General features: G+C 39.7%; 1 protein-coding gene across 1 annotated transcript in view; it reads left to right on the top strand.

Annotated features, from left to right (window-relative positions):
* Lrrc69 (leucine rich repeat containing 69) overlaps positions 1-21619 on the top strand; it is a 121996-nt gene that overhangs the window by 88353 nt on the left and 12024 nt on the right. The window contains exon 8 of the mRNA XM_021225288.2: positions 3478-3593. Coding sequence (XP_021080947.2) covers positions 3478-3588 — 111 coding nt within the window. The 3' untranslated portion in view covers positions 3589-3593. The remainder of the gene's footprint in view (positions 1-3477; positions 3594-21619) is intronic.

The raw sequence follows: 21619 nt of genomic DNA, 5'->3' as shown, positions 1-21619 counted from the left end.
TTCCTGTCAAAAAATGGCTGGTGACTCTCATAACATTTGTTCTACTATTGTACTATTATATCTTAAGGCAGGTCACTGTTGTAGGTCACATGTTTTGCCAGGTAATATTGATGATGACTTTGCTCCTCTGGTAGTATGCTGAATTTACTCCTAGCACCATGAATGATAGTCAATAGCAGGGAATCTTCTAGTTAGGCACCAAGGCTAATTCTTCCTGTTCAATGATGTAATTAAGTGTTGTCTTCAGTAATAGGTCCTTATCATCAGCATCAGGTTGTTGAAAGAACCAATATCCTTGAAAATAGCCTGTGATATTTGGAGGACCCATGGGACCTCTTTGGCCAATGACCCAACAGATGTAACCTATTCCTGCCACTGGAGGTTTTACTTGGTGGTATAAGTTGTCTAGTTGGAGCATTGTCTCCATTATATGGTAACATTTTGTGTTTTAATTTTTATGAGCCATCCACCAAGGTGGTAATTACTTTTGACAGAGTCATAAGGTTTCTTAGTTTACATTTGTGAAGAAGGATGCTTTCTAGGAAGGAGTATCATCATTCCTTTGTAACATGGTCACTTTAGATGTCATATATCATATAAATTAAAATGACTTCTGTGATGCTGAAAATGGAGATAGGAAGTTAAATGAGCGTTCGTTGGAAGCATATTGGAAAATTTCTTCTCTCGCTCTCTTTTTACAAAAACAGTATAGAAGATGACTATACAAACAATTACAATTCCAAGAAATTATGTCAATTTGTTTTTCTCAGTATAATTTCCAGAAACCAGTTCATATCCCTGAGAAATATTGTATCATAAATAGAAATAACTAGAGAATAATAAACAGCAAAGTTTGTGTTTGCTACAAAATTGACAGTGGCATTTTCACAACAAACTCATAAATGATTTATTTTATTATAAATAAATAAACAATAAATCATCCCCCTGAGAAGGGGTAAAGAAAGTTTGCATTCCTGCTTTTGACAAGAGCCAACCCAAACTCTTCCCAGGCAATTTCTTACTAACATAAGGGAAATGGCAAAAACCACAGTGGAATAAATACCATTAGAGTTTCTGTTATAAACTCTACTTCATGGAGAAACTTGAACAAAGCATGTTAGTTAGCCCCACAGTATAGCCTCCCTGACTTATCTTGTTTCTCTGATAATCTCTTGGTTCATGGATCTATTAATTATCTTGGCATATCAAATAAGGGCTGATTAAAATAGATGTGGTGTGGTTTATTTTTAATATTCCATAATGGAGTAGAAAATAACTGTTTTACAGGCTCATCTACTTTATGAAAGGCACATTTAGCTTTGATTTTTGCCATTAGATCTCACACTATCATTTCAATATCCAGCTAACACAATCTAAAGTGATATTATTTTATACTAGAGTAGTCTTAAAACCTATGCATCTATCATTACAGAAACAGTAATCCTTTTTGTTTCTTATCTAGTGTATTTAATATTGATAGCACATGATCCAATATTTTATGATTTATTTCTTGCTTTCCTTGTTTTGTTTCCCAAACATGCTAGGTACATTTTAAATTTCTGTTATAAAGTTCACCCTTTTAGGCATGTCCCTTTGTCTCCTCTGCAGGTAGTCACATCCTAAGTAATCCTTCTAAAATATGATCACCTTTCTTTTATGCTGTAAACTCTCGCTTAATAAGCAGTCTGGAGTGGTGACTTGTTTCTCTACGTTCTTGTAGAACTTACTACTTGCCTTAGCCATATGTTTCCAGTTACTTTGTGTCTATTTATTTCTATTTTTTCCAACTAAATCCCGAGAAAATTCTTGGAGGCAGAGATTATTTGCTACATATTTTTATGTTCCTGGAGGTTTGCCTAAAGTCATGCATTTGTCTGTATTCTTGGTTGCAAGTTAAAGAAACAAAGCTCATATTAATTCAAGTAGGTTTGGCTGAATACCTATAACTAGATCAGGAACCCAAATTTGTCATCTTTTGATTATTATCTTCCCTTTTCTATTTATTACTTTTGCTTATTCCTCATCTTGCCTTCATTTTCATGTAGGGACTTCCTAAATAGTGCCCTACAGAAGAGGAAGGACTGCTTTCTCAGTAGCCCCGAAGTCCACAGTTGGTGTTCTCCAGCTTTACTGCTATTTCTGTGCTGTGTGCTTATAGACTAATCACAGTTGTCAGAAGGTTGATCCATGCTGGTTGAGTCACCCTTCCCACTGGTGGGCTCACTACCAATGTATGTATCAAGGCTGGAGAAGGAAGAACTAATTGTCCAAATAAAATAAATGAGCTCTTGTGCCATCCGTGTGGGAAATAAGCCCCAAATATCCAAAATAGAGATGCTCACCAAAGAGTTTATGAAATGCCTGCTGATTGATTACAATGTGGGAAGGTATTAGCCTCCTACATTCAAAACACTGAATGGGCAGGCTAGCACTTCCCAGTCACTGTTAGGGTGGGTGATAGTATGACTATTGAGTTCGGTTCCCCACTCATATGTTGCCAGTGTTAGAAGGCTGTTACTCTTGAGAGTGGATGATAAGTTTTCAGACATCTGAATAGGATTTCAAAGTTCTTTGTTGGAAGAGTGAACACAACAGCAATTATATCTCTCTTATGATTTGTGATGATGCTGCCCAGAGGATTTTATGGCGAAAGTAAGTAGTATCATTAACCAATTAAATCTCAAATCATGTATCACTACTTCAGATTTCTCCAGTGAGAGCTATGTTGACTCTAGAGGTTTTGCTCTCTCCCCTTTTTGTCATGGTGGGGATCACAAGTGGCTGAGGCTGCATACTAAGTTGGCAGTCAGAGTTTTTGACTACCTATTTTGTGCATGGAGAAATAATATGAAAGATACTTGAAAATATCTTAAGTCGTGTATTGAATAGCTTGACTGAGACTCAGCCAGTGATGATCTTAAAAATTATGAAAATGAACAAATAAATTAGAATTTTCATGTAGGAAGTGCTTGTAATACAGGCAAAATCAAGAAGCTATTCAGTAAATACTTAATTGTTGATAATGGGAAACCTCTTTCAAACAGGAATAAAGTTCATGTTGAATGTATGATTTTCATTGACATCCCTAACACTTTGTGGTCAGACTATGTGCTAGTGTTTTCATAAAAGCACATATACATTTCTATCATATAAATTTTGTTTAGTGTTAAATATGCCTTTGTCAGATAGTTAAATTCATTTTTTGTGGTAAAAGAAAAAATTACCTATATATGAAATAGTGTGTCATTTAAAAGTCAATGTTCTAAAGCTTCTGACAAAATGAACATTTTACTCAAAAATACTAGACAAACCAGGTTCACAGATGCTTGCCTGTGATCCTGAAATTTATGAGGTAGATGCTGTAGAATCAGGAGTTCAAGGCCATCCTTAGCTTTCTCAAACACTACAGAATTTAATCCAACCCCTAACCGTACTTCTTGGGAATATCTTAATTTGACCATTCATCTTTCTTTCCAGAACTGGAAGATAAGCAAAAACCTACAGCTGATACCTCTCCGAATACTACTTTGTTCCTACCGATGCTTTAGATGGCGTGGTCCTGATGTCTTTGGAATTGTTCAAGAGTAGAGCAGGTGAGACTCTCCTTTACAGGCCAGTTGTCTGCTCTGCACAAGGTCAGCTCATGCCCACTTCTAAGGCTGTTCTCTGTCTAGTCCCTTTCAGTTCATTAAGCAAAGGAAGATGAGTCACACAGTTATAAGCCTCACAACATAAGCACTGCAGTCTGCCTCTAGGATGGTTCTTTTTCTGGATGCTCCTTTCTTCCTGTTGACTTAAATTTTAAAATGGGAAAAATTAATCTGCATGGCACATGAATGGTGATCTTTCCCATTCCTTTATGAGTTCCACCTGCCTTTTCTAGAAAATTCTAAGAGAATTTAATGAAGAAGCATGTTTTGTTGATGATTATTTCACAGTTGAAAGAGAAGTACTTGTGAGAGCGAGGTATATATAGTGTATTTGCAGAATTTCATCTGACTCACTAATATCTGTTGGTAGGATTTACAATCTTCATTCATGTTAAAAATGAATAGAAGACTGGAAAGTCAAGGGTAGTGACTCCTAACACAATTACTGTCTACAGAGTTTTGTTTATTTTATTTTTAATTTTTTGGTCAATCAAGAGAAACTTATCTGTGTGAGGAAAATTGCTGAAATGAGAATTTGGTTAATTTCTTTGAGGAAAAAGAGAAAACTAGGAAAAGAAGTTATGAAAATATATGTTACATTTTTCCTAGATCAATGATTATTAAAATTTTCTTTTCACTCAATACCATCCAGAAAATTCTCCACTGACCCAAAAGCATGCGAGCATCACCAGGCAGTTTCTGTGACCATCACCTTCTAGGTGATTTGTCTGTGTGTTTTACTTTGAGAACCACAAATTAGTTGAGTTTGTAAGAAAGCTAATCATAGTTTTATGTTCAGACTCCCCTAAAAATAACATGGCTTCATGCTACTATTTGATGCCCCCCCCCCCTTGCTGGAAGGCAGCCTGGAGCCTCTTCTGCACTTGTCCGGCTGCCACCTAACTTGTAAGTTCAGCTCAGGACACACTCCTTTGTGTCAAGGTTACCTCTGGTATAATTGGCCAGTGAGATCTATGCAGTGTATCGAAGGCTCCCAGTTCCAAAGAACCAGTCCCAGTCCACTGAAACAAAGTTACTTCAAGGTTACATTTAAAAGGCTCCATTAAACAAGAATGTACCTTAACCAAAAATAAGCAACAGGGAACAACACAGGGCTCACTAAACACGAGTCAGCAAAGGCACACTATATAAACTTACTGGGAGAAAAATCACTCAGTAAATTGTATTTGATTAGGGAAGTACTTTTTACCCAGTTTACACTGTTTAAACATAGTTTGCTTATCATTTCAATCCTATGACTTCAGCTGTAATCTATGCCTCATCTTGGTCCTGCATAGAAAATTCTGTTTACACACACATCTACACTCTTGTTTATTCAACAGTGCTTCGGGTATTTTCTTGACGTTCAGAAGACATACAGGTGGATGTGGGTTCATTCTCCCCACCTTTGCCGCAGTGTTGAATTCATATGTGAAGGCCACCACAGCCTGATTTCTCCTCACCACTCCACAACATCTCTCTCTATCAGGTCATTGCCGACTTCCGGCTGATCCCCCTGCTTCTCTCAGAGGCTATTCCTCCCTGCAGATTTGGGCTCCACTAAGCACCTGCCTTGCTGGAGTTACAGCTTTAAGTTAATCCCTCTTCCCTACCTATTTAATTGAATTCTTTTCTGTGCCTTTCATTAAAAACCGGTGTTCTGTGAAATTCTTAACCAGGTCTAATTCTCTTCTCTCCAGGCACCTTTTGTTTAATGAATGAATCCACCCACTCCTACACATTCAATTACTTGCACTCACCACATCAGGACCATCAGTGACTGTCTTTTTCTTCACCTTTGACATGTGTCTCCAAGTCCTTTAATTTCAACATACCTAAAAAGAACAGAAGCTCTTCTATGCAGGCTGTCCTTTCCCTTGATTTATTCTTTTATTAAACAAATGCTTGCTGAGGGTTGCCATCTACTAGGCACCGTAGTTCTCAGTTCTGAATCTGTGAACGTGAACAAGACCAGCATGATCTTCTGTCTCATAGAGGCAAATGAGAAATAACTTGCAAATAATATGGTAAACAAAATAGGATTTGGAAGCTAGGAAATGATGTGAATATTATTTATGTGGAATATTTATCATCGATCTGGAAGGAGTGAAACAGAGAACCCTATAGATATAAGTAACAGTTGATCATATGGAACACTAAGAGCTCTGCCCACCATCTGCTGGAAAGCATCACATAACTGATCTCATTGTTCTGACGTCATAACTCTGATGTCGTGGTGCTGATACCCTGATATGCAGTGGTGCTGGATGCATAATCACTGTCAGCTGTCACCATGGGAACAACACTGGGGGAGGGTGCATCTGTGCCCTGCTCCATGGGCCACTAATTAAACCAGGGACGTCTTGCTCTACAAGGGCGTGATGCATATGAGGGTAAAGTTACTTCCTGACAGTTGTAACACATCTGAAATGCTGCTGGGATTTGAAACACTGCAAAAATGTTTTTATTTTCTAAGTTACGGCCAGCCTTTATCTAAAGTTGAAGTAACTGGAACATTAAAGCTTTGCAAGTTATCTAGATTCTTTTTTGCCTTTGTGTCTCTCATGGATGATCTCTAGGATTCCACTTTCACTCATTTTTGCCTCAGAAGGAGAATAAAAACGAGAATGAAGTCTCTTCTATTGCTTTTTATAAAGTCTGATCACCCATGTTTTGGGAAAGTAGCTTCAAACAGAAGTCTATTGTTGAATAATTAATAAATTGTGTCCATTTTTCTAGTGACTAGATGTAATTCAGTACCACCTCTGGTTCTTATTTTGCATATACATAACCTGACATGAATTTTCTCTATTTAACTAGTCAATTCTTTCCTTTCCATCTTTTTGCTTTCCTGTACTATCCCTATTTCTTCTTCCCTTCCTCGCTCCTTCCCTCCTTCCATCTTTCCTTCGAGACAGTGTCTCACTATGTAGTATGGGTTGATTTCATGTAAATTCAAGATCCTAGACCAACGAGATAGCCTAGTGAGTGGAGTTGCCTACAGCCAAGCCCCATAATATGAGTTTGACCTCAACATGCTCATTGTAGCATGTATGCATAGAAGCAAGCAAGCAAGCAAACAAACAAACAAATCTAACTCAAAAGACTCCTGCCTTAGCATCCTTAGGACTGAAAGTACAGATGTGGTGATCAAATTACTGGTTATGTTCAATGTTTCTAACATGCTTACAAAATAGTATAAGATGATTCAGGGGTCAAAGACACAATTAGTTTTATGAAAGTATTATTATTTTTTTTTGTGCTCAAAGCAATATGTCATTAAGCTGTTTGGAAACTTCTATGTTGTAACAATATCATGGAGATTTTATTTTAAAATAAGGAAGTTTTAGTGAAGATAGTTTTTATATCACTTGATAAAGCTTCTAAAAGCCATAAAATAATATTTTAAAATATTCTTGGTATGTCTTTTTAAAATACCTCTTTGTATAGCTCTTGTCTAGGTTATTTTTTCTGTGAGAAAAATAAATGACCAGAAGTTATTTGGTCTTGCTAAATAACTGCTTGTTTCTTGGCTCAGAGAAAGTTCCAGGCACAACTGGAACATTGGGAGTCATCTCAGGCCACAGGACTCTCAGTTTGGAAGGCCCACTTTCAAAAAACAACATTGGGGGCTGGAGAAATGGCCAGTTTAGAGGTTAAAATCACTGACTACTCTTCCAGGACCTGGGTTTAATTCCCAGCACCCACATGGTAGCTTACAACTCTAACTCCAGTTCCAGGAAATCTGATACCCTTACACAGGCATAATGCAGGCAAAACACCAACACACACACACACACACACACACACACACACACACACACACACACACACACGTTTTTGAAAAAAACAGACAAACCTTGAGGCTCCCTGCCACAGAGGGACTGTTGAAGGACCACTGAGGGATCAGGACACATTGACAGGTAGCGCTTAGAGGAGGGGCAGGGATTCCTGAGCATCACTGTAGACTCAGGGTGAAGGGCAGGAGAAGCCAGAACCAGCACAGACCTGCTTCACAAGGATATTTTAAGGGACATTTCTCATATTCCTATGAGTTGGTAAATGTTTAGGGAGAGGAAGAAAGCAAATACATTTGGGAGTGGTGAAATTGGATTGTAGCCATCTTTCTTCTAGTGAAGTTAGACAGAGGTTTCTTCAGTTCATTGTAATTATAATAAAAGCCTATGAATTCTTGGTAACATAACCAAAGAAATTAGCAGTTGCATGTGACTTGTTTTATCATTGTATATTGAAGACAAAAATGCATTATATTAAAACTGTTCAGTTAAAATGCATCTATCAAGTAATCCTGGCTTTAGGAAGAAGGTAATTTAAAGGGACATCCTCTTCTGATGTGTTGCTATTTCATGCCAACAGTTCTACCTACAAGAGATATATATTAACACCTCCCATAGGGAAGATGTTACCTTAACTTGCATGTGGATGGGGCCTCAGAGAGCTGCTGACTGCTTGGGAGGTGCTTTGCACTAAGTCAGAAAAGCTCTTCTCTGTTCAAAATCAAGAACCTCACTCTCTCTCTTGGCTAGCATGTGACAACCATACGCGTTGTTTTGGGTTATAATATGCCTTGCCTGGATCGATGTCAGTTCTTCAGACAGCTTCCCCACATTCCTCAGCAAGCCCATCCAGCCACCTTATTAAAACCATAGGTCTCACCTGCAAACACCAAAGTCCTTGCTTTCTGTTTCCTGTTCCTTTTCACCTTCAACATCACGCTGTAATTGCCAGTCCAAGCATCATAGCTTAATTGAAACTATTTATGTGTTTGTACACATATGCTCATGTGTAGTATATGGAATTTAGGTAAATTAGAAATAATGTAAACCCTTATGGCTTTTCAAGCATGCTTACTGTTAATGATGCTAACATTTTCTTACAAATATGCAATGCCAATCTTGGTCATATCTATCCCACAACCTCCACTTTCTACTCCCCTGTGGATTCCTCCAACAAGTGCCCCCTACATATTCATGTCACATTCTTATTTTCTTTTATAATCCACTAAGTCTAATTAATGCAGCTTGCATGAGCCCAGACAACCTATCGGAGGCTACATCCATGATGAAAAATGATTCTATTTTGCCCAGTAGCCATTAAATTCCAGTAGCTCATCAGCTAGGTATGGAGCCTTGGGAGCTCCTCCCTATGTTTTTGTTGACTGTGCAGGTCTTGTTCAGGTAATGAGTTCATTAGTACAATATGCCTTAAGATGTATGGTGTGTGTGTGTGCATGCATATGCATATGTATTTATATATGCGTGTGCTTGTGTATATATGCGTATGCTTGCATATATGTGTACATACATGTGTATATGTGTATGTTTGTATATGTATTTGTGTGCATATATATATATATGTGTGTATTCATGTGTATGAATCCTAGGCCTTTTTGGTAAGAAATTTTTATTTTACAAAAATTAAAATAAAAGCACTTTTAAGAGAAAACAATAGGAATTGATCAAGTAATTAATTTTTTTTTCATTTTCACATTCAGGTTTTTGTCTTTATTTTCTTTTTCCCCCATTTTTAAAAATTTAAACTAGAAACAATCTTGTTTTACATGTCAATCCCAGTTCCCTTTCCCTAGCCTCCTCCCCTTCCCCCCACAAACCCCTATCCCATCGCCTTTCTGCTCTCCAGGGAGAATAAGGCCTTCCATGGGGGAATCTTCAAAGTCTGTCACAACATTTGAGTAGGGTCTAGGCCCTCTCCCATGTGTCTAGGCTGAGAGAGTATCCCTCTATGTGGAATGAGCTCTCAAAGTCCAGTCATACACTAGGGATAAATACTGATCCATTACTAGAGGCCCCATAGACTGCTATGGCCTCCTAACTGACACCCACATTCAGGGGGTTTGAGTCAGTCCTATGCTGGTTTCTCAGCTATCGTTAACTGTTTCTGTGGGTTTCTCCAGCCTGGTCTTGAGCCCTTTGCTCATCACCTCTCCCTCTCTGCAACTGGATTCCAGGAGTTCAGCTCAGTGTTTAGCTGTTGGTGTCTGCTTCTGCTTCCATCAGCTACTGGATGAAGGCTCTAGGATGGCATATAAAGTAGTCATCAATTTCTTTATAGGGAAAGGGCATTTAAGGTAGCCTCTCCACTATTGCTTAGATTCTTAGTTGGGGTCATCCTTGTAGATCTCTGGACATTTCCCTAGTGCCAGATTTCTCTTTAAACCTATACTGGCTCCCTCTATTATGGTATATCTTTTCTTGCTCTCCTCTATTCTTCTCCCAACTTGATATTCCTGCTCCCTCATTTCCTCCTCTTTCTCATAACTCCCTCTCCTCTCCCACCATGCTTCCAATTTGCTCAGGAGATCTTGTCCCTTTTCCCTTCTCCAGGGGACCATGTATGTCTCTCTTAGGGCCCTCCTGTTTCCTAGCTTCTCTGGTGGTATGGATTGTAGGTTGGAAATATCCATATATGAATGAGTACATACCATGTTTGGCTTTTTAAATTTTAAGCTTTTTTTCTATGAAGAATGCCATTGGAATTTGGTGGAGATTTCATTTACTCTCAAGAATGCCCTTGGTAGTGAAATCATTTCATAACATTAATTCTGCATATCCATGAGTATGAGATCTGCAAAATTAATATTGTTCCCAGTATCTTATTTGTTTTGAGTGTTTTAAAGATTTTTCATTATAGAATTACTTGATTTTATTGACAAGGATTATGCCAAGGTAATTAAAGAAGCTACTAGGAATGGTATTGTTTTCTTGATTTCTTCCTTAACGTATTTGTGGAGGCATGGATAATGATTCACGGGACTAGGCTCAAATATAGGTTAAATTCTTACTTACACAAGAAGCAGATGGCCACTGCAGGTCCCTACTCTAAGGATCTGTACAGGCTGAGCCTTGTGACCCCACCCGCAGCATGAGAGAGCCACCGCCAGGACTCCAGACCTAAAACTCACTCTCCCTCAGGGCACCTGTGACCATGTCCAAACCTATGTGGTCAACGCTACAGGTGAGGATGGATGAATGTCTCACTATACATATTGATTATTGATATTTAGGAAATTTGTTGAGTCTTGCATGTTGATTTTGTATCTTGCTTCTTTGAAGAAAGCATTTATCAGTTCTGCAAAGTTTCCTATTTTACTTTGCCTATTTTACTTTCCTTCGTCTCCCATTTCATAGGATAGCTGCCCCCGAACTAGCCCCATTCTCGGAGCTTCTGTGTGTCTATACATGGTTGTCACCCACTGTTGTTTTTCCAATATATCTTATTTTGATGCCTGTTGAAGTAACTTCCAGGTATTACCTTACTTCTCTTCTAGTCAGCAAGTATATCACTAACTAGAGTTCAGAACTTTTATCCATTGTCTTTCCTACACTTGTATGCTTTCATTACTAAATCTCCATTACTTTCACAGATGTAGTGGAAACTCTTATTTAAATGTGTAGTATTGTCACTACTTTAGAAACTTCTCTCACAGCCCTTTATGCATTTCACAAGTAAAAGTTCATAGGACATGTTTGTAGAGTGTAGCTTTTTCCTTGCCAATCACCTGAGCCCTGCCGTGTTGTTTGAACCCCCAAATAACTCACAGGACATTATATTAATTATAAAGCTGTTGGCCATTTGCTTGGTTTCTTACTGGTTATCTCTGACTTAAGTATTTAACCCATAATTGTTAATCTAAGTATTTCTCTTACCGGATAAAAGGGTCCGGACCTCTTCCTCCTCTGGCACCTGTATGGTATCTCCCTGTCTCTTTCCCAGAATCCTCTTTGACTCCTAGTCCCACCTATCTTGCTTCCCTATTGGCCAACAGTGCTTTATTCAACAACCAATAAGAGACATCTCCCATCACATGTTTTTATTATACTAAAAATATTTTTGTTGATCTGAAATTCAGATTAAGCCCCAAACCCTATATATTATGTTGCAGGCCTGCTTTTTTTCTTTTTCCATTAAATTAGAAACAAACTTGCTTCACATGTCAATCCCAGCTCCCTCACCCTCTCCTCCTCCCCTACCCTTACCAACCCCTTAACCCTCCACCCAATACCCACTTCGCTCTTCAGGGAGGATGAGGCCCTTCATGGGGCATCTCCAAAGTCTGTCATATCATCCAGGGCAGGGCCCAGGCCCTTCCTCATGTGTTCAAGCTGAGAGAGCATTCCTTCATGTGGAATGGGCTCCCAAAGTCCATTTGTATGCCCAGGATAAATACTGACCTACTATCCAAGGCACCATAGATTGCCTAGGCCTCCTCACTGACACTCAAATTTAGGGGGTCTGGATCAGTCCCATGCTGGCCTTTCAGCTATCAGTCTGGGGTCCAAGAGCTCCCCCTTGTTCAGGTCAGCTGTTACTGTGGGTTTCACCAGCCCAGTCTTGACTCCTTTGCTCACTACTCCTCCCTCTCTGTCACTGGGTTCCAGGAGTTCATTTCAATGTTTAGCTGTGGGTGTATGCCTCTGCTTCCATCAGCCACTGGTTGAAGGTTCTAAATTGGCATATGAGGTAGTCATCAATCTCGTTATAGGGCAAGAGCATTTAAGGTAGACTCTTCATTACTGCTTAGATTATCAGTTGGTGTCATTCTTGTAGCTTTCTGGAAATCTCACTAGTGTCAGCTCTCTCCTCAAGCCTATAATGACTCCATCTATTATGGTATCTCTTATCCTGCTCTCCTCTATTCTTCCCCTGACTCAGCTTTCTTGCCCCCCCATATCCTCCTCTCCTCTTCTTTCCCTCTCTTTTTCCCAGCTCCCTCTCTCCTCCCCCCAGGCTCCCAATCCTCTCAGGAGATCCTGTCCCATTCCCCTTCTCTGGGGTACCATGCATATCTCTCTTAGGGTCCTCCTGTTTCCCAGACTCTTTGGCAGTGGGATTTTAGACTGACACTCCCCTGCTCCATGTAGAAAATCCATGAATGACCATATACCATGTTTGTCTTTTTGTGACTGGGTTACATCACTATGGATGGTTTCTTCTAGTGCCATCCATTTACCTGCAGATTTCAAGATTCCATTGTTTTTTTTTTCCACTGAGTAGTACTCCATTGTGTAAATGTACCACATTTTCTCTATTCACTCTTCAGTTGAGGGGCATCTAGGCTGCTTCCAGGTTCTGTCTATTACAAATAATGCTGCTATGAATATAGTGGAACACATGTCCTTGTTGTATGAATGAGCATCTTTTGAGTATATGCCTAAGAGAGTTATTGCTGGATCTTGTGGTAGACTGATTCCCATTTTCCTTAGGAATCTCCATACTGATTTCCAGAGTGGCTGTACAAGTTGGCACTCCTACCAGCAATGGAAGAGTGTTTCCCTTTTTCCACATTCTCCAGCATAAATTGTCATTAGTGTTTTGATTTTAGCCATTCTGATAGGAGCAAGATGGTATCTCAGAGTTGTTTTGATTTGCATTTCCCAGATGGCTAAGGATGTTAAGCACTTTCTCAAGTGCCTCTCAGCCATCTATCTTAGTCTCCTCTATTGAGACTTCTCTATGTAGTTCTGTAGCCCACTTTTTAATTGGATCCTTTAGTATTTTAGAGACTTGCTTCTTGAGTTTTTTGTAAATTTTGGAGATCATCCCTCTGTCAGATGTGGGGTTAGTGAATATCTTTTCCCATTCTGTGGGCTTCCTTTTTGTCTTATTGACTGTGTCCTTTGCCATATAAAAGCTTCTCAGAAAAAAAAAGCTTCTCAGTTTCAGGAGGTCCCATTTACTAATTGTCAATCTCAGTGTCTGTGCTACTGGTGTTATGTTCAGGAAGCCATCTCCTGTACCAATTCGTTCAAGGGTACCTTCCACTTTCTCTTCTAAGAGGTTCAGTGTGACTGGATTTATGTTAAACTCTTTGATCCATTTGAACTTAAGTTTTGTACATGGTGATAGACACTGATCTATCTGCAGTCTTCCACATGCCAGCATTCAGTTATGCCAGCACCATTTGTTGAAGATGCTTTCTTTTTTCCATATAATTTTAGCTTCTTTGTCAATAATCAGGTGTTTGTCCATTCGTGCATTAATATCAGGGTGTTCAGTTCCATTCCATTGGTCTACCTGTCTATTTTTGTGTCAATACCAAGTGGTTTTCAGGAATACAGCTCTATAATAGAGCTTGAAGTCAGGGTTGGTGAGGCCTCCTGACATTCCTTTATTGTACAGGGTTGTTTTGGGTATCCTGCGTCTTTTGTTTTTCCATATAAGATTAAGAATTGTTCTTTCAAGGTTTGTGAAGAATTGTGTTGAGATTTTGATGGGGATTGCTTTTGGCAAGATTGCCATTTATCCATGTTGATCCTACCTTTCCAAGAGCATGGGAGATCTCTCCATTTTCTGGTATCTTCTTTTTTTTTTAAATATATGTTTTCAGTTAAATTAAAAACATGCATACTTCAAATGTCAATCCCAGCTCCCTCTCCCACCCTCCCTCCCTTGTCCTTCCACCAGCCCCTCCCCCCAGCCCAATCCCCATATCATTCCCCAGGGAGGGTGAAGCCTTCCTTGGGGGGGATCTCCAGAGTCTGTCATTTCATCCAGGCCCTTCCTCTTGTTTTTCGGCTGAGAGAGCATCCCTTCATGTGGAATGGGCTCCCAAAGTTCATTTGTACGTTATGGTGAACACTAATCTACTACCCAAGGCCCCAGAGATTTCTGAGGCCTCCTCACTGACACTGCATTCATGGAGTCTGGATCACTCCCCTGTTGGCCTCTCAGCCATCAGCCTGGGATTCAGAGCTCTTTAATTTCTTTCTTTAAAGACTCAAAGTTCTTGTTATACAGGTCTTTCACTTGTTTGGTTAGTATTACCCCAAGGTATTTTATGTTGTTTGTGGCAATTGTAAAGGGCGATGTTTCTCCGATTCCTTTCTCAGTCCTTTTATAGTCTGTATATAGTAGGGCTACTGATTTTCTTGAGTTGATCTTGTATCCTGCCACTTTGCTGAAGGTGTTTATCAGCTGTAGGAGTTCCCTGGTAGAGTTTTTCAGGTCACTTATGTAAATTGTCATGCCATTTGCAAACAGTGAAAGTCTGACTTCTTCTTTTCCAATTTGTATCCCCTTGCTCTCCTTTTGTTATCCTATTGCTCTAGCTAGAACTTCAAGTACAATATTGAAGAGATATGGAGAGAGGGGACAGCCTTGTCTTATTCCTGATTTTAGGGGAATCACCTTGAGTTTCTCTCCATTTAGTTTGATGCTGATTTTGGTTTGCTGTATTATGTTAAGGTAAGTACCTGTTATCCCAGATCTCTCCAAGGCCTTTATCATGAAGGGGTGTTGGATATTGTTGAAGGCTTTCTCTGCATCTAGTGAGATGATCATGTGATTTTTGTTTCTAAGCTTGTTTATATGGTAGATTACATTGATGAATTTTCGTATGTTGAACCATCCCTGCATCCCTGGGATGAAGACTACTTGATCATGGTGAATGATTTTTCTGATATGCTCTTGATTCAATTTGCCAGTATTTTATTGAGTATTTTTGCATCAGTGTTCATGAGGGATATTGGTCTGAAGTTCTCTTTCTTGGTTGTGTCTTTGTGTGGCTTGGGTATCAGGGTTATTGAAGCCTTCTAAAAAGAGTTTGGCAATGGCCCTTCTGCTTTATTGAGTAGAACACTCTGAGGAGAATTGGTATAAGCTGTTCTTTGAATTTCCTGTAGAATTCTTCACTGAAACCATCTGGCCCTGGAGTTTTTTAGTTGGAAGACTTTTGGTGACTGCTTCTATTTCCTTAGGGGTTATAGGTCTATTTAAATTGCTTATCAGTTCTTGATTTAATTTTGGTTAAGTGATATCTATCCAAAAAATTGTCCATTTACTTTAAAATTTTTTAAATTTTTATTTTAAAATTTAAATTTAAATTAGAAACAAGGTTGCTTCACATGTCAATTCCAGGTCCCTCTCCCTTTCCCTCCCCTCCTCCCATGCCTTCCCACCAACCCCTCCAATATCCCCTCATTTCCTCAGGGAGGCTGGGGCCCTCCATGGGGAGTGTCCATAGTCTGCCATTTCATCCAGGGCAGGGCCTGGACCCTCCCCCAAGAGTCCAGGGTGAGAGTGCATCTCTCATTGTTGGATGGGCATCAAGTCCATTTGTATGTCCAGGATACATACTGATCTGCTACCCAAGGCCCAATAGATTACCTAGGCTGCCATGAACTTTAAATTTTTGAATTTTTTGGAGTACAGGGTTCCAACATACTACTTGATAATTCTCTGGGTTTCCTCAATGTCTGTTGTTATCTCCCCATTTTCATTTCTGATTTTGTTAATTTGAGTATTTTCTCTCTCTGCCTTTTAGTTAGTTTGATAAAAGTTTGTCTATCTTGTTGATTTTCACAAAGAACCAATTCTTCATTACATTGATTCTTTGTATTGTTTTACTGTGTTCTACATTATTAATTTCAGTCCTCAATTTGATTATTTCATTGTGTCTATTCCTTCGGGGTGAGTTTGCTTGTTTTTGTTCTTTCGGTTGTGCTGTTAACTCTCTAGTGTGACTATTCTCCAGTTTCTTCATGTGGGCACTTAATGCTATGAACTTTCCTCTTAGCACTGCATACACAGTGTCCCATAAGTTTGGGTATGTTCTGTCTTCATTCTCATTGAATTCTAGGAAGTCTTTAATTTCTTCCTTGACCCAGGAATGGTGCAATTGCACATTGTTCAGTTTCCATGAGTTTGTAAGTTTTCTGCAATTTGTGTTGTTATTGAATTCTAACTTTAAAGCATGGTGGTCTGATAAGATACAGGGGGTTATTTCAATTTTTTTCTACCTGTTGAGGTTTGCTATATTGTCGAGTATGTGATCGATTTTATAAAAGGTTCCATGTGGCGCTAAGAAGAAGGTATATTCTTTTGTTTTTGGATGGAATGTTCTATAGTTACCTGTTAAACCCCACTGGGTCATAACTTCTGTTTGTTCCTTTGTTTCTTTGTTAAGTTTCTGTCTGGTGGTCCTGTCTAGTGGTGAGATTGGGGGTGTTGAAGTTTCTCAGTATAAGTGTTGTGAAGTTTTATGTGAGATTTGAGTTTCAGTAATGTTTCTTTTACAAATGTGGATTCCCTTGTATTTGAGGGCAGAGATGCTCAGAATTGAGACTTCATCTTGGTGATTTCTCCTGTAATAACTATGAAATGGCTTCCTTCATATCTTTTGATTGATTTTAGTTTAAAATCTAATTTTTTAGATACTAGGATTGGTACCACTGCTTGTTTGGTCTTTTCATGGTGTTCCATATTTCCTGGATATTTTGTGTTAGGGATTTGTTGGACTTAAGATTTTCTTTGGTCAATGAATCTATTTCTCCTAGTGTATCTTCAAGGCCTGAAATTCTCTTTTCCACCTCTTGTATTCTGTTGACTATGCTTGCATGTGTGGTGCCTGACCCTTTGCCCAGCTTTTCTGTTTCCAGCATTTCCTCAGACTGTTTTTTTAATTGTCTCTATTTTATCTTTCATCCCTTGCACTGTTTGAATTGTTTCCTGTAATTTTTGCTTTGTCTTTTCCTCCATTTCTTGAATTTTTGGTTTGTTATTTCTTCCATTTCTTTAATGGATTTTCTCATATCCCCTTTGAGGGCCTCTATCATTTTCCTAAAGTTGTTTTTAAGGTCATTCTCTTCTGATTCATTTGTATTGAGATGTTCAGGTCTTGATGGTGTAGAGTCTCTAGACTCTGGCAGCATCATGTTGGTTTTTCTGTTGCAGAGTGTGTTTTTATATTGTCTCCTTCCCATTCCTTCTTCCAGTGGGTGCAGAAGGAGTCTCTTCCTCTCCTGCTGGGTATGGGACTAGGTTTCCCTTCCGGTGGGTGCAAACAGGTCCAATACTCAGGTGGCTCTCCTCTTCTTGTGGATGGAGGTGATCCTTGTACCTGGGCCTTGCCAGTCTCAGGGTGGAGTCTGCAGTGCACAGTCCCCAGGCCTCAGCTGGTTCTGCTAAGGGCACTGGAAGGGGGTCTGGAAAGTGGTCCACGCTTACCTTGTCTGTCCTGTGGTGGTAAAAGGGACTAGGATGCTGGCAGCCTCTGGGCAGACTGGATCCCCCTGGGATGGGATCTGCAGTGTGCAGTCCCCAGGTTCAGGTGGTTCTGTCCAGGGTACCAGGCGGCAGGCTGGAAACAGGCCCAGACTTGCCTAGTCCCTAGTGGGCAGAGAAAGGGACTAGGATGCTGGCAGTTTCTGGGTGGTTTGGTTCCCACCCAGAACAACAATGTGCTGTCCCCAGGCTTCAGCTGGTTTTGTGCAGGGCATGGCTAAGTGTACTTTATAGTAAAGTTCAACTTGGTCTCTTAAGTCAATCATCATTCTAATGTTTTCCACCATAGATATTGCTTTTAAATAAATCCCAATACATCTCTGTATGTAAAGAGCACATTCTTTTTATTTCCTAATAGAATTCTTTAATACAATCATAACAGTTTATTATACATTCTCCATATTGAGTGTTCTCCACTTTTAATCTTTTATAAACAAATTGTTATGTACAAAACCATAGAGACATTCAATAGCTTTCAGTTACATTCTGAATAAAGTCCAAATTTCTTGATATACGTTTGTCCTTTCAGGTCTCTAGTCTACCTCCTGCCACCCTTTCTTCATGGTTCCCTTTATCTAGTCACCTTTTGCATCAATTGGCTTTCTGTGACTAAGTCCATGACAAGAAGCAAACAAAGGGAGAATGGGTTGATTTGGCTTACATTTTGAAGAGATGCTGTTCATCCCAGCAGGGGAGGCACAGTGGTGTGAGCATGAGGGGTATGGTCACAGTGCATCTGAATTCAGAAAGCAGAACTTGGACAGCAGGTGGAGCAGGGCTGTGACACTTGAAAGTCTGCCCCACTTCTTCAACAAGTTTCCAAAGTCTGCCCCACTCCCAAGTTTCCAAAGAGCACCACCTTTGGGGAACAAAGGGTTGAAAACAAGCCTGTATGGAGCATTTCCCATTCAAATCACAGCATCCCTTTGGGGAGCCTGAAATTTCCATGCTGTGCTCCTGGGAGTTTATTTTCAGCTCAGTGGAACATTATCTCTACATACTGCAATAGGGCCATACACATTTTCACTAACCTCTCTGGGCTTCGCTCTGTCACAACATCTGTGACACAGAATAATAATTCTTTTCTGAGAGGGTTACTGTAAAGATTAACTGAGTTGATACATGGAAGCATTTTATCCTGGCACAGTGAGGCTAACTCAGTGTTTTATAATCTGCCTCTGGGAGTACCTTGGATTTCTAGAAGTTGACTTGTAATGAATACTAAGAAGAGGAAAAACTAATCTTAATAGCAACATTGTGAGAGGTAATAGAGGCGGAAATACAAGCAGATAGGAAAAGAGCCTAGCAATATCCCCATGAGTGGGGTAGACAGCAGCTGGGATAATTCTGGCAGGAATTGAACATAGGGGATAGATTCAAAGGACCGTATTCTAGAAGTAACAGGAAAAAAGCCTATCAGTGACCATGGGTGTCACATAGTTTGATAAAGAGTTCAGAAAATAGATAGCTTTTGGTAGGAAATATAGAGTTAATTTTAGATATGAAAAATTAAGGATGCTAACAGGATATTGTTGGAATCAACTAGTAGGTTACCATAATTCTTTTTCTTTTTCACTGCTAGGCAAGAACTGGAAACCAGAGAAGTGTCTGTTAGCACCACCATGAACTTCTCAAATCTAATAAAAATTTCTTAGTCATATAGTATTGGGGCTTTGCATCATCTTTTACAAAATTAGTCATACTTAATCTTCATCAGCTATGTTGCATAATTTTGTTACAGAGTATAACAAAATTATTTAAAATTTCCAAGCTGAGAAATTATTTTCAGAATAGAATTACTCACCAGGAGAAATAAGTTGATTTCAAGTTAATTTGTTGTCTCTGCATTTTAATAGTTGGACAATGAACAGAGTGACACGTATCTGATGAAGATATTTATAGAACTAAATGCTTTAGGGATTAATTGTTTCTAACCAAATGACTGTGTCCACAGTATCTTTTTTATTTTCTTGATTGTGACAGTTTGCAGTAGGAGATAGAATTATGATCCATTATCTTTGAAATAGATATGTATGGAAACAGTTTGTTATGAAATAGAGAACAGGTATCTTACTGCTGTTGCAAGCTTTACTTTTTCACAAAAGGTTATTCATTGTGTAAAATGTTATTTTTCATGATGGTATGTTGGTTATAATACCATACTTTCTGCTTAGCACATTGAATTTTCCAGGCATATGCTACGTGATCAGTAATTTTTTCTTTTTAGAAACACTTATTTACATAACAATACTCCAGTTCCCTCACCCTCCCATCCTCCAGTGCTTCCCACCGACCCCCGGCCCACCCACCACCCACTCCCAAGGGATAGTGAGACCCTCCACCGGGGAATCATCAAAGTCCATCACATTACTTGGGGGAGGACTCAGGCCCTCCTTTCCATATCTCGTCTGCAATAGTATCCCTCCATAGGGAATGGACTCCCAGAGTCCATCCATGGCCCAGGAATAAACCCTGGCTCCACTGATAGAGGTTCCACAGACTGCCCTGGCCTCCCAGCTGGCACCCACACTCAGAGGGTCCAATGCTGGTTCTCCATTCCACGACTAGGGTCTCTGTGCTCTCACTAGGACAGGTCAACTGCCTCTGTGGGTATCTCCAGTTCCGTCTGGGTATATTTGGTCATCTCTCCTCCCTCTCCACAACTGGACTCCTGGAGTGTGGCTCAGTGTCCAGCTGTGGGTGCCTGTCTCTGCCTCGATCAGCCACTGGGTCAAGGCTTCAGGAATGGTAACCAAGGTAGTCATCAATCTCATAGAGGAAGGACGTCAAAGGCAGCCCCTCCACCACTGCCTAGACCCCTAGCTGGGGTCAATAATTTTTGTTGAATGTGTTTTGCTAAACTTGAGAATCATCAAAGAAATCTAGGTGGCACAATCTGGAGAACAGAGTACCAGAAGGCTTGAGGAAGCAAGATGAGAGGAAGAACCAGTGAAGATGCTGTCAGACATGCTTCATTGGCCTGTTCTGTGAAGCTATGTTGTCTGCTAATGAAAGATGCACATGCCTCTAATTATTGCATGAAAGATGCGGTGCCAGAAGCCTCCTAGGGAAGCTTTATTCTGAATGAAATGCTTGGTTTTTTGTTTTTTTGTTTTGTTTTTAGGAAAAAATCATTTAGAGAATAGTGATAATTGAGTGAGATGCTCTCTTGGGACTCTAGTTGTGTGATTCCAAGAAAGTTGGTCATTACGAACAAATTAAGGCTTGGCAGTTGTAGCCAAGAAAAATGCTGCTCAATGTTCTCAGGGAGGAACGGAAGTATATTGTGAATGAGTCCAAGTTGGTGGAGAGGGCTTGGGGTTTGCAAGATATTTTCTCAGTCTTGCCTGATTTTATTTAATTAAAATTTCTTCTTTTGGTATTCTTGTGGGACTCCTAATAAAGAAGAAACCATCAAACAGAGGCTAATTCATTTCAGCCTAGTTAGGTTCTTGCAATAATTAAACACAAGATGAGCCCAGAAGGGGAGAACAGGATTCCTAAAGGGAAAATGGAGTGAACTACTTGACTGTTGAAGACAGAGTGTGAAAGGATAGTAGGCAGCTCCCCCTTAGGGTATGCTGGAGAGAACTCTGAAACCCTTGGTCTTTTCTCTCTCTGTTAATATGTTCCTGAAATTTTCAAAGGCAAAGCAGCTTTCCCCGAGTCACAGCATCTCCAACAATACAGCAAAAAAACCCCACTTGGTTTCCTTGAATGTGTTAATTAAAATATACCTGGGCCTTTCTCAGTGAGTTCCCAGAGTATTAAAGCTCTTTTGCCCACCATTGCCTCTGAAGTGCTGTTATAGCTTCAGTCTTCCAGAAGAGCCTGTTCTCCATCTCTCCTCTTTTCCACCAGTCAAGGATATTCTAAACTTGTATTTTTAGAAACAACTTCTTATTTAAATACATTAAAATCATAAG

The sequence above is a fragment of the Mesocricetus auratus genome, unplaced genomic scaffold (assembly GCF_017639785.1).
Source record: "Mesocricetus auratus isolate SY011 unplaced genomic scaffold, BCM_Maur_2.0 Super-Scaffold_6730, whole genome shotgun sequence".
In the NCBI taxonomy this organism is placed as follows: Eukaryota; Metazoa; Chordata; class Mammalia; order Rodentia; family Cricetidae; genus Mesocricetus; species Mesocricetus auratus.
This window is presented reverse-complemented; position numbering and strand designations above follow the sequence as displayed.